This window comes from Monodon monoceros, unplaced genomic scaffold (assembly GCF_005190385.1).
Source record: "Monodon monoceros isolate NGI ecotype Baffin Bay Population unplaced genomic scaffold, NGI_Narwhal_1 Super_Scaffold_7, whole genome shotgun sequence".
In the NCBI taxonomy this organism is placed as follows: domain Eukaryota; kingdom Metazoa; phylum Chordata; class Mammalia; order Artiodactyla; family Monodontidae; genus Monodon; species Monodon monoceros.
Window position 1 is genome coordinate 99,992,371 of NW_021703784.1, and position 12,487 is coordinate 100,004,857.

The following is a 12,487-nucleotide window of genomic DNA, read 5'->3' on the forward strand; positions in this document are numbered from 1 at the left end:
CCTTCTGGTCCTTAGTTTCCCCAAGTGAGGAGGGGCAACACCGGCCTAGCCTAGACGGTCCGTGTGTGTCCCCCGCCCTAACACTCTCCTTACTTTGGACCTAGCGCAGCCACCTGCTGAGAGACCCTTAAACGCCGCAGTGGGGCGGGGCTGAGGGCGGAGTCAAGAAGCCGCCAACCACCCAGAGGCTCCTCCCCCTTTTGAGTCTGGCCCCCAACCGCATGGATCTTCAGTAGTCCTGGAGGCCTCTGCCTAAGTCCCAGCTCCCGGCCCGGGTGGGCTCCACCCGGGCGGATGCCACGCCCCCGGCCAGCCTAGCAGGCCGCTGACCTAGTATGGACACAGCACTGGGAAGAGAGGCGTGGAGGATGACGCTTGGAAGTGGGCAGGAGAGTCCGGGCCCTGCTCCCACAGGCCGCCCCCCCCCCTTCTGAGGGGACGCACCTGACACGGGTGGGGGTAAGGCGCGGTGACTGTGCAGCTGCTATGCCGCCCAGAGCTAAAAATACTTCCCAACAGACAGAGGAGTAAGGAGGCTCCCAAGGAGAACCAGTTTATTGGGGAGTGGGTAAAGTTGGTCAGAGCCATAAATAGGAGCGGGCGGGGAGCCCGAGGACAGGACGGGAGCAGTGTCCTTAGTCACGCTGAACACTGGGATATCAAGGCTGATGGGAAATGGGGTTCCAGGAAGAGGTTTAGAGATCTAACCCCAGTACCCTACCCTCTGGACGAGGAGCTGGAGCTGGCCCAAGGGACTGCCAACAGACTCAGGGGCGGGTTTGGGTCTGGTCTAGAGGCTCAGATCTTCTCATCAGGTGCAGGCAGGCGCTGGCGGTTAGGCTCCACGCCCCAGATCTCCTTGGCGTACTGGGCAATGGTGCGGTCGCTAGAGAACTTGCCAGAGGTGGCTATGTTCCGGATCACCATCCGCGTCCACTCTCTCGGGTTCTACAAGCCAAAAGGGAGCTAGCTCTGGGTTTGCTCTGCCAGTGGGGTCCCCACCTACCACCTCATCCCAACCAGGGCTACCAAAGCCCTGCCAGCCCCTGGCCCAGGACCCCTCACCTTGTACAGGGCACTGACTCTCTCCTGGCATTTAATGTACTCTTCATAATCTGCAAAGACTTTAAACCTGGAGGGGAATGGAGAATCAGGAAGTTTCATGAGGTCAAGGGCCAAGCCCATCCTGTCCCATTGGATTTCTGGGGACCTGAACAGTGATGCTGCTTCCAAAGGAATCTAGTCCCAACTGCCCAGAAGCCCTGTCCAGCCTCCCCACCGCACCTGAGCCCTACTGAGCCCAGCAGCCCCACGTGCGCAGTTTCCTGGCGAGCCAGCTCACCGGTCATGGTGCATGAGCATGTTGACAATGGCCTTGAACAGGTCGGGCTGTTTGGGGGAGAAGAAGCCACTGTTCAGCTGGTCAATGATGTGCCGAAGCTCTGGAATTCGGTCATAGTATTCCTGGGCATTGTACCTGTTGGGGAAGAGCTGTAGTCAGTGCCCTGGAAATGGGTTCCTGGCTCCTCCTCCTCCAGCAAAAATCCAGGAAGTTCCAAGCCCCAGGGTCAAAACCCAGGCCCAGCCTGCTACTGCCCTCCCCGCAGCTGCCACACTCCCTCTGGAGGTCTTTCCAAGAGGCCCCCTCCCTTCTCAGCTCAGCTTTTCATCCCCCACTTTGTGGATGAGGAAACTGAGGTCTAGAGAGGAGAGAAAGGTAGTGTCAGAACCAAAGGCCCCAAACCAAGCGCTCTTCTTCCCACACACCACCACTGTCTCCCAACAGGTTTCTTTCCTCCGTTAATGGCTTTTCTCCCCCACCATCCACAGTCCATCCCTGGCCTCACTTTCAGGCCCCAGAAGGAGCGAACAGGTATATCGTGAGGAACATCCTTAAGTTCGAACCGTCCAGCCAAGCTCATCGCTGTGCCTGGCACCAACTTTCCTCCAGTGTCCCACTTCCTAAGGCAGCACAATCCATTCCTGAGCCACCTGGGTTCAAATCTCTCAAGACCAGTCTCATCTCTTTCCTCCCTTTCTCTCTTCCAACCAGAAACCAAGTCCGCCTCCTCAACAATGTCCCTAATCCCCATCCCCAGCACTGGCCTGCTGCAGGGGACTCCCCCTGCCATCTGGTGTCAGCCCCACACTGGTCCCCCACCTAGACATTGTCCCCTCCAGTCAAGCCTCCCTCCTGCAGCCAAAAGTGTCCATCTGGAGCCTAGTTCTGAACGTGTTGGACTTTGCTCAAAACATTTCACATTTCCTTCCTGTCCAAAGGACCAAGTCTGCCACGCTTCCAATGCAGGGGACGCGGGTTCAATCCCTAGTCAAGGAACTAAGATCCCACATGTCACACGGTGCAACCAAAACAACAACAACAACAACAACAACAACAAAGGACCAAGTCTAAACTTCCTAGTCAAGCCCCACAGGAGAAATTCCTATCAATATTCAGTGCCAGCTCTTGTAAGCTGTTGGTGGGGGTGTAAACTGGTACCAACTTTCTGGAAAACGATTTGACAATGTGTATCAGGAGCCTTAAGAACTCATACTTTTTACTCAGAAATACCCCCTTCTAATAATTATCTTAAGGAAATAATCAGAGATGTGGACATCAATGTAAAAGGTTAGTCATCACAGGGACGTTTATCCTAACAGGCAGGGGAAATCAACCTTAATGTCCAACCATACGGAACTAGTTAAATAAGTTATGCCATGTACATAAGAGAGAATGCTATACAAACATGTAAAATATCTTGAAGACTATTTAATGACATGGAAAATGCCTCACCAATGTTAAGATAACAGGATTCAATACTGTACATGCATTATTCCCAACTTTTAAAAACTATATACACACACATATAAATACACGAAGAAAAAGAGAGCTGTGGCTTTAAATCTGGGTGATGAGATTATGGATGACAGTTGTTTTATTCTTTGTGGCTTTGTATATTTCTAACCAGTGAGCATGTACTGCTTTTATGATAAGAAAAAATCATATTTTAAAATGTTAAAAATGTAATGCCAGGGGCTTCCCTGGTGGCGCAGTGGTTGAGAGTCCGCCTGCCGATGCAGGGTACACGGGTTCGTGCCCCGGTCCGGGAAGATCCCACATGCCGCGGAGCGGCTGGGCCCGTGAGCTATGGCTGCTGAGCCTGCGCGTCCGGAGCCTGTGCTCCGCAACAGGAGAGGCCACAACAGTGAGAGGCCCGCGTACCGCAAAAAAAAAAAAAAAAAATGTAATGCCAGGAAAATGTCTTCTCTGAAGATCTATGTTTCTGACCACAAGCACAGATATAACTACTGTACTCATATTTCCCTTTTTGCCATGGCTGCCAGGGAGCTAAGAATTTCACTTTACTTCCAATTCCAGAAATAATATTATCTCTGAGGGTTGGTATTATTTTCTCTTCCTTTTCCTTCAGTTCTATGTTACTTCTTTCTTTTCCCATTTCATTAACCTTATTTGTTATAAGTTACCTCAAAAGTTTTCTAGACTCGTGATGGCCATAACTAAGACCTTGTGCAGCCTGGACCAGCCTTTCCAGTCATGCCTCTTGCTCCCGGCTCTACCTCCAGCAGTCGCACCTTGGTGCCTCCTGCCCCCAGACTGTGAACTTTGCAGCCCATACCCTCTCTGGTCAAGCCTTTCCACGTCCTCCACCCGCATGCCGAAGATGAAGAAGTTCTCCTCTCCCGCCTCTTCTGCCATCTCCACATTGGCCCCATCCATGGTGCCAATGGTCAGAGCCCCATTGAGCATGAACTTCATGTTGCCAGTGCCTGAGGCCTCAGTGCCCGCAGTAGAGATCTGCTCGGAAAGGTCAGCAGCCGGGATCACTGTGGGGGGGGGCAGCAGGGGACAAGCTCAGCTCCAGGAAGAGCCCCAGACCAGCTAGAGACTCTGGAGTTAGTCTGGCCCTAGGCCTAGCCAGATTCAGAGTCCCCTCCACCCCAACGCTCCACTCTTAACCAATTAAGTCTCTCTCTCACTGCCCCCCACCGCCCCGCCACCTCTTGTTGATATTTGAACATCTGGGACCTAACCTGGACTCCCCCCACCCCCCAGCTCCACTGCGTGATTTAAAGGGCACCACTGAGGCCCATCTCCCCTATAATTTCACCCCATACCACCATTAAAGGGACATCCTCATGATTTGAGTATTGTCCTCTCCAGATTCTTCCTTAAAGTGCAAGCACCCTAAGAAGAGGAGGTTAATATCTCTTCCTGGAGCTGAACTAATCAGAGCTTCCCTAGGGTCCCCACTGGCGGCATTCCACCTTTCTCGGCCAGTGAGACTCGGTAGTTCTCCAAGAAGATCAGGCGGAGGCGGTCTCCCACCACCGGGTCGTGGTTGACCACATCCCCAATGGCTGTAATGAGTTTGATGATCATCTTGGCCATGTGGTACCCAGGTGCAGCCTGTGGGAGCACAGTCTGGGGTCAGCTCCACAGCCTGACCTCCTATCCCCATCCTGCAACCCAGCCAGGCTGACCTCAACCTGGCTATCAAAGAACCACAGCCATGGTCTGCAGCCCGGCTTCTCACCTTCCCTCCAATCATCACAGTCCGAGGCACAGAAAACTTATTGGGATCCTTCTTGATGCCTGTGGAGAAACAGAGGGATCCAGTGAGTGGGCCAGGTTTTCCCTCTAGGCAGTAACACCTGACAGCACTCATCCAGCCAGGGCTGGGCTGGGAGACAGTAGCCCTGACTTGGGCAATCACTTGCTTTGTGACCTCAGATCTGTCACTTCCTCCCCTTCTGAGCCTCAGTTTGCCCGTCTGTGAAATGGGGATAATTCCATGTCCCAAGAGTTATCCTGAGGTCAAAGGAGATGTTGATCAGGAAGGATAGAGTATCCTGGGAGGTACACAGAGCGGGGAACCGGGAGCCAGAGGGAACCCTGCCACTCACGGTTGTACATTGTGATGACATGGAGGCAGTTGAGGAGCTGGCGTTTATATTCATGAATCCGCTTCACCTGGACGTCGAAGAGCGAGTTGGGGTTGATGTGGACTTTGTATTCCTTCTCTAGGTACGCAGAGAACTTTAACTTGTTTTCCTAAAGTCAGGGGAGTGGAGAGAGCTCACCAATAGACCTCAGCCTCAGGAAATCCTACAGTCTCATTTCTTTCCCAGGAAGGTGAGGATAGAAGTCTCCCTTGCTACCTTTATCCACTCCTGCATCAGGGCAGACATTGCTAATCAATGTCAGCACTCTTCCAGTGAGGTCAGATGATGCCTTCCCACCATGGACTGACTCCAGGCAACTTCTACCAATGGCCTGAAGTTGCAAAAGAGATGAGCTCTATCGGCCATTCCTGACTCAGACATCTGGCCCCTCCAGCACCCTCCACTCAAGCCCTAGCACAGGAGTCTGTCCCAGATTGCAGCGCTCCTCACCTGCTTCACTTTGGCCACATCCCGGATAAAGGCTTCATCGTCCACATAGGAGAGCAGTTTGCGCAGCTGGTCCAGGTCTGCGATGTAGTCCTCCCCGATGCGCTGTGGGAAGATAGCTCTCAGGCCCATATCCCTCCTCCGTCCTCCCTCACAGAGGGGTCCCTTTCCAGGTCAACCAAGCCCCATCCACTGCAGACAGCTCCTTCCTCTGCAGCCTCCCAGCTGGGGGGTAGTACATGTATGTGCATCTTTCCTCCCCTCCTGACCTTGAGCTCTGATGGCTGACCCCCATCTGACCCCACAGGCCTTCCTCTTGGCCTTTTCCTCTGACAGGCATTGACCTCAGGGCCCCGCTCCCACTCTCTGCCCCTTTCTGGTCTCACTCCAGATGTGACCTGCTGATAACCCCTCCATTAGACTGTGAACTCCACCAGGTTGACCTTCATAGCCAGGGCCTCCATTCGCCCACAGGCACCCTCATGCAAGTAAGAAAATGGTTCCCCTTCTCCAGACAGATGCAAGGCTTGGGGAACGCAGTGCAGGATGGACTTCAGCCCTCAGATGGGTGCCCTACAGTGAACCACATACACAACCACACCCAGATGCTCCCTGCGGTGACCGTGTTGACCCCTACTGGCCATATGTGAATGCTCACCTCAGCAATGACTTCTGCCAGCCCAGGGTTACACATAACCAGCCAGCGCCGAGGAGTGATGCCGTTGGTCTTATTCTGGAACTTATGAGGCTCTAGCTCATAGAAGTCCTTGAAGCTATAGGATGGGGTCGGGGAATCACCAATCACCCCTGTGGGATGAAGGCCTCCTCCCTGGGGCCCCTACCCTGGTTTCTTGATGAAAGGAGCCTGGAGGGGAGGGGGAGGGTGCTGTGTGTAAGAGGGGTCATCTGGGGACAGGACTGGACTGGACGGCAAGGCTATGATGCTTGTAAGAGCGGTGCCACCCGTGGAAGGGGCCAGCTGAGGGCAACTGTGAATGGCCGGTGCCGGGCGGTGAGGGGATAAGCGGGGGTCCAGCGGGAGGGGCGGTGTCTGGGGAGCGGGTCTTACGTGGTCTTCTTGAGGATCTCGGAGTGGATGCGAGCCACGCCATTGATAGCATGCGAACCGGCGATGCACAGGTGCGCCATGTTGATGCGCTTCACCGCACCCTCCTCCACCAGCGACATGCGCCTCAGCCGGTCTATATCCCCTGGGAACGCAGCCGCCACCCGCTGTGCCAGGAGAGCCCAGAGCTAGGACGGGGACCCAGGACCCAGGTTTCCAGCCCCTACCCTATCCCCAGGTCTCTGTCCACAGCCCTCCCTGCCAGAGTCTCAGGAGCCATGCTTTCCATGCCCTCCACGCCCCACCCTCCACCCCACGCTTCCTCCACTCACATTAAGGAAGCGCTGGTTGATCTCATAGATGATCTGGAGGTGCCGAGGCAGCAGGGTCTCGATGAGGTGCACGGGCCAGCGCTCCAGGGCCTCGGGCAACACCGTGTGGTTGGTATAGGCACAGGTCTTCACAGTCACGTCCCATGCCTGACAGACGGGATGGCGAGGAAGGACCCCCGGGCTTAAGCCGGATGGCTTCCACACTCACTGTGCAGCCAAGAGCCCTGGCCCTGCCACTGCCGCGCCAGGTTCTAGGACACCCGCCCTCTGGGCCTCACACTGCCGTCTGTGCAGTGGGGGCTCCACCCACATCTTTCCACTCCCCAGACTGGGAGGGGAACCCTGAGATGCAGAGGGTGAGGCAGGGGTGCAGGAGGGGCCCTGAAGCCCACCTTGTCCCAGTCCAGCCGCTCCTGGTCCACCAGGATCCTCATCAGCTCGGGGATGGCCAAGGAGGGGTGGGTGTCATTCAGCTGGATGGCCACCTGGGGGCGGGGGGCATTGGAGTCAGTCTGGGCTCCAAACCAAGGCTATGATTGCTGTCCTTTGCCCCTTCAGAGCACCCCCCCCCAGGGCCCCTCACGGTTCTAGGGTGGAGCTGGGGGTGGAGGCCCTCACGGGGGCAGGTATGGGGCAGGAGGAAGAGGGGAGCGAGGTTCTATTGAGGACCGCGAGCAGATCCCACCCCCAACACCCAGCCTCCGCGTCCCCATCTGTAAAATGGGCGGTTCAGGCTGAGACTGGAGGGAGGAGGGATGGCGCCCATCACAGCAGGTGTAGGGGAGGAGGGATGGCGCCCATCACAGCAGGCGTAGGGGCTGGCCCTCGCTGGGGCCTGGTACCTTGTCCGGGAAGGCGTCGAAGCTCATGCGCACAGGGTCTCGGCAGCCGAACTTGGAGGACTTGAAGCGGCGGATGATGTCCTGGAGCGTGGCAGCCACTACGAAGTACTCCTGCTTCAGCCGAAGCTCTTTCCCCTCGAAGAACTGGGGACAGGGCCAGGCAGGGTGGAGTCAAGGTGGTGGCCTCACGCTGCTGTGGGCGTGGCCAGGGGGGACTCCCACCCACACCAAGGTTCCTGAGCCCTGAGCTGCCCCACCTCAGGGACCCAGGGCTCTTTCTCCCACCAAGAAGCAGCAATGTGCATGGTAGCAGGAGGGAGGGCTAAGGACCAGGAGTATTGTGGGTGTTACCAGGGAGCGGCTCATCCAAAGTGCCCCACCCTAACCTGCTGCCCCCAGGACTCAGGCATCCTCCCACTTAAAGAACCTGGGGGAAGAACAGGACACACAGGGGCCAGCAATATGCCTTGGGTGTGACTAGGGCACCAGCAAGTGTCACTCCCCTTCTCCTGCCCTCTCCCATGCACTCTGGCTTCCTGTCCCCAGCCCAGGGGGTAACATACGTTGTCGTTGGGATACAGGACACGGGAGATATTCTCAGCCAGGTTGCGGTCCAGCACAGCCTGGATGTAGCCACCGACATTGACTGAGGAACGAATGTGGGGACAGGGTCAGGCTTGGGTCGAGTGTGGGCCGGGGTGGGCGGGGGCTGCTGACTTTGGCTGAACTCACAGTCCTTGAGGTTGAAGTCATTGGGGGCCTTGGCAGACCACAGGCGCATGGTATTGACGATGTTGTTGCGGTAGCCGGGCACAGGTGTGTCGTAAGGCATGGCCAACACCATCTGCGGGGCACCCGGTGTGGCGTCAGGAGGTGGGCATCTGCCATGCCCGAGAGGCCCTGAGAGCCAGAACTCCGTGCTCTGTCACTGCACTCCCCAAGCTCCCCACGCCGGGTTCTAGTCCCAACTCTGGGTGACCACAAGCAGCCCCGCCAACCTCTCTGGACCTCGTCCATAAGGAGAGGACTTCCCAGTGCCTCCCCACACCACCGTGCCCCTCCTTGCTGGGCTGTTGTGAAGATTCCAGGAGGTGGGGATGAGCTCGGAGCCCAGGGCGGAGCCCTGTTGGTGGCCACTCCGCCATGATGGCGATGAGCTGGCCGCTGGCCTGAGCACAGTCTAGAGGACACTCTGGACTCATGGAAGGGCTGGGGGGAACCATGGGGCCTGGCTGAGGGGGTCACGGAGGTCAAGGCCATCCAAAGGGCTTATGCCTGGTTGACCACAGGGCTAATTAGCAGCGACTAATGCTGGCCCCACCTCCCACAATTAGCAAACATCAATAATTGCTGCTGATAGCTGCCTGTTATCATGGGGCGGGGGCACACCCACGCCTCCCTCCCCAACATTAAGTAGCCCCTGATTGGAGCAGAGTGAAAGCTGCAGCTTAGAGAGGGAAGGGACTGGCCCAAGAGCATAGAGCTAGGCGGGCAGCCAGAGCCCTGCTGGACCTTAGCGTGGATGACAGCAGAACAAACTCTAGATTCTGAAAGCCTAGAGGTTGCTGTGCAGCCATCTGGAGGCCGATGACCTGCAGCCACAGCAAGACTGGCTGAGCTGGAATTTGGACACCTCGTTTAGCTTTAGGTTCCCTCTAACTTGCTCTGTGACCTTGAACAAGTCAATTGCCCTCTCCAGGCTTTTAAGTTTCTCCCCTGTCCCCGTTTCTGGGCTGTTGCTTTGTTTCCCACCAAGCCCCCAGTTCAGATGTGCAGGGGAGCCAAGACTCCGTGATTATTCTTTGATGAGTCTTGTGGGGTGGTGGAAAGGAGCCAGGTCAGGGGAGAAGCACTGGTAGAGCAGGGCGGCCTCTCTCCTCCTCCCAGGCTCTGCACTTGGTCTGGCTCCCCTGTGACCCTGTCTCCAGTCTCTCCTAGTTCTAGCTGTGTGACCTTGAATAAGTCACTTAACCTCTCTGAGCCTCAGTGGCATCCATTATAAAATAGCACTAGGTCCAGTAGCCTCCAGGCTCTTTCCTTGTTTCTCCCTGTTTCCTCTAGAACCTCCTCCCCTTTCCCTCACTAGATTTCCCCACCACCACACCCCGCTCCCTGACTTCCCCCTCACCTGCGTGTCCACCCACTTGGCCCCCTGGTTGGTGTGCTCCACTCGGCCATAGAAGTGCACAGGCAGTGTGCACTCGGGTCGGGCCTTCTCCCAGGGGTTGCCGTAGCGAAGCCAGTCATCAGCCTCCTCCATCTGAGCCCAAGGCAGGTCAGGGGAGAAAGGAAGGCAGTGTCAGAGCCAGGCTCACACCACAGCAGGTGGTGAGTAGGCCAGGAGCAGTGGCCCTAATGTGCGCTATACAGGGAGGGTGTAAATGAAGGGCTTTGGGGTAGGTGGGCCCCTGGTCTGGTGGAATATCCACGGGGACACCGTGTGTGTAAGAGAGTCTGAGACATTCCACAGGTATGGACCTCCTATCCCCAGAGCTAACAACTGGCTTGGGGCCAGGGGGAAGGAGCAAGGATGTTTTCCACCAAGGCTGGGGCTGGTTCTGGATCTATGTGCAGATGAATGAACAAATAGGGGTCTTCTCCATCATAATAACAAGGTCAGGGCCCAAGGTCACTCACCTGCCAACCCCCAGAGATCTTCTGGTTAAAAATCCCAAACTCATAGCGGATCCCGTAGCCATAGGCAGCCAGGCCCAGTGTCGCCATGGAGTCCAGAAAGCAGGCTAGGGGTGTGCATGGAGGTGGGTGTCAGAGACGCGGCACAAAGGAACCCTTCTGCCCAGTCCCCTGCCACCCTGCTCACTTACCCGCCAGCCGGCCCAGGCCCCCGTTGCCCAGCCCTGCGTCCTCCTCGACTTCCTCCAGCTCCTCCATGTCCAGGCCCAGCTAGAGGCGGGAGGGTATGGCAGGCATCAGGGCCAAGGGCCAGCAGGCCAATCTCCCAAGCCCCAAGGCTTGCCCCACCCCTACACACCTGGTAGGTGGCCTCATCGCAGGCATTCTCCAAGGCCAGGTTCACCATGGTGTTTTGTAGCGCCCGGCCCATGTAGAATTCCAGAGACAGGTAGTAGATCCTCTGCCCGGAGAGACAGGTGGGGAGGTGGAGGGGAGGGCATCAAGGCCACCCACTAACATTCAGCCAGGCCCAGCTGGGCCTGCACCTCTCATACTTCCTGCCCCACTCCTAGGCCCCAGCATGTTCCAGCCCTTCCTCCATTTCTCCCCCCTTCTCAGGCTTTGGGACCCAACAGGCAAGATTCTGGTCCCAGCATTTCTTCTGACTTTGGACAAATCACTTTTCTTCTCTGAGCCTCAGTTTCCTCATCTGGAAAATGGGGCTGGCCATATCTACCTCAGGGGCTAGGAGAGGTGCCTAGGAGAGGTAGGAACTCCTTTCATTGCATGCAATCCTGCCAACAGCCCATCAGGGAGTCAGAATATAGGGAAGCACCTCCAAGTGCTTCCCAAAAGGGAAAGCCAGGCCCAGAGAAAAAAGTCATTGGCTCAAGGTCACACATGACTCAGGGCTAGAGTCGGCCACCTCCCGTCCTTGCAGAGGGCCCCCTGGCTCTCAAGCCTCAGTCCCAAGAAGAGGACGGAGAGCTGCCAGGATCTAGGATGCTGATGGTGCCTGGTCTCCTGGTTCCCTGGGTCCCCTCCCTGGCCCTCCCCCACGCCTGCCCAGAAGTGTCAGGTTGCTGACATTTACCAGTGACCCCAACAGACATTTGATCTCACCACCCCAGCTGCCCCAGCTGCGCCCCATGCGCTGCACCAGCACACACACCACGCACACATTCAATGATATGTCCTTCCACTTAGGGTCCAACCCAGGCCACAGGGGTCTTCATGTCCCCCAGAAGCCCCTCCATTCTCTGAGTGAGCCCTGGGCCTTTGCAACCAGCCTAACTGACCCGAGCCCCCTGACCTGCCCCCATCCCAGATTTCTCCCCCTGGGTTGCCCCAGCAACCCATTGCACCTGGCACCCCTGGATCCTCCAACCTCAGGAACCTGGAGTGACCCTTTATTTTGCTGCAGAGAGCCCTGACCCCAGGGAGGGGCTGCCACTTGGTCAAGATCTCCCAGCCCCCAGGCAGGGCACCCAGCCCATTCCCCTCCCGGGGTACCCCAAGCAGCACCTTGGGGTCCTTCTCGTAGTAGTGCTGCTGCGTGCGGAGCCAGCGGCCCACGAGGTGGTCACGCACAGTGTAGGCCAGCGCAAAGTAGTAGTCTAGAGGGGTGGCCACATTGCGGTCTTTCACGAGGGTGAAGTGCAGGTGCCGGTTGAAGTTCTTCTTCAGATCGGTCACATTCTCCACGCCGGCCAGGCCACGCACGCTGATCTGCTTTCTCTTCTCCTGGTCTGTCAGGGGCCGGGACATGGCTGCGGGAGGGCGGGCCGGACTGACTGTGTGGACAGGCGGGCGGCCTGAGCAGTGCCTCCAGCCAGGGAGTGGAGATCCCCAGCCGGCTGGTGCTTTAAAGCCTGGCTCTGGGCAACGTGCCCCGCCTCCTCTCTCGATGGGTCGGTCTTGGCTTGGCTGCTCGGGGAGCTATTTTGGGGTGAGGGGAGGAGAGGGGCAGGGAGGGCCACCCTGGCTCATTCGCAGCCCTGCACTGACCCACTTCCTCCAGGCCTTACACACTGGGGTCTGCTGTCTTCTGTCCCCGTCCCTGCCTTTTGCAGGGTCAGAGACAAGATGCAGCAGGCAGAGCACTGGCTTGAGGCCTGAGGCTTGACTGGAGCCTCTAGGCTGTGACTTTGGCTGAGGTCGCCCTGATCTGGGCCCCTCTCCTGGGTTATAGATGAAGGATG

At 57.1% G+C, this 12,487-nt stretch overlaps 1 protein-coding gene across 1 annotated transcript; it reads right to left on the reverse strand.

Moving 5' to 3' along the window:
- Positions 1-509: 509 nt before the first annotated feature.
- On the reverse strand, positions 510-12,053 carry PYGM (glycogen phosphorylase, muscle associated). Its single transcript, XM_029209167.1, has 20 exons — positions 11,811-12,053; positions 10,645-10,746; positions 10,478-10,556; positions 10,290-10,393; positions 9,781-9,912; positions 8,385-8,496; positions 8,216-8,298; positions 7,653-7,796; positions 7,203-7,295; positions 6,811-6,957; positions 6,482-6,645; positions 6,071-6,185; positions 5,416-5,517; positions 4,927-5,074; positions 4,557-4,615; positions 4,288-4,429; positions 3,639-3,846; positions 1,343-1,477; positions 1,066-1,132; positions 510-948 (listed from the first exon to the last, which is right to left on the reverse strand). The coding sequence occupies exons 1-20, from the start codon at positions 12,051-12,053 to the stop codon at positions 799-801; spliced, it is 2,529 nt and encodes an 842-aa protein (XP_029065000.1). The 3' UTR covers positions 510-798.
- Between the last annotated feature and the right edge of the window lie 434 nt (positions 12,054-12,487).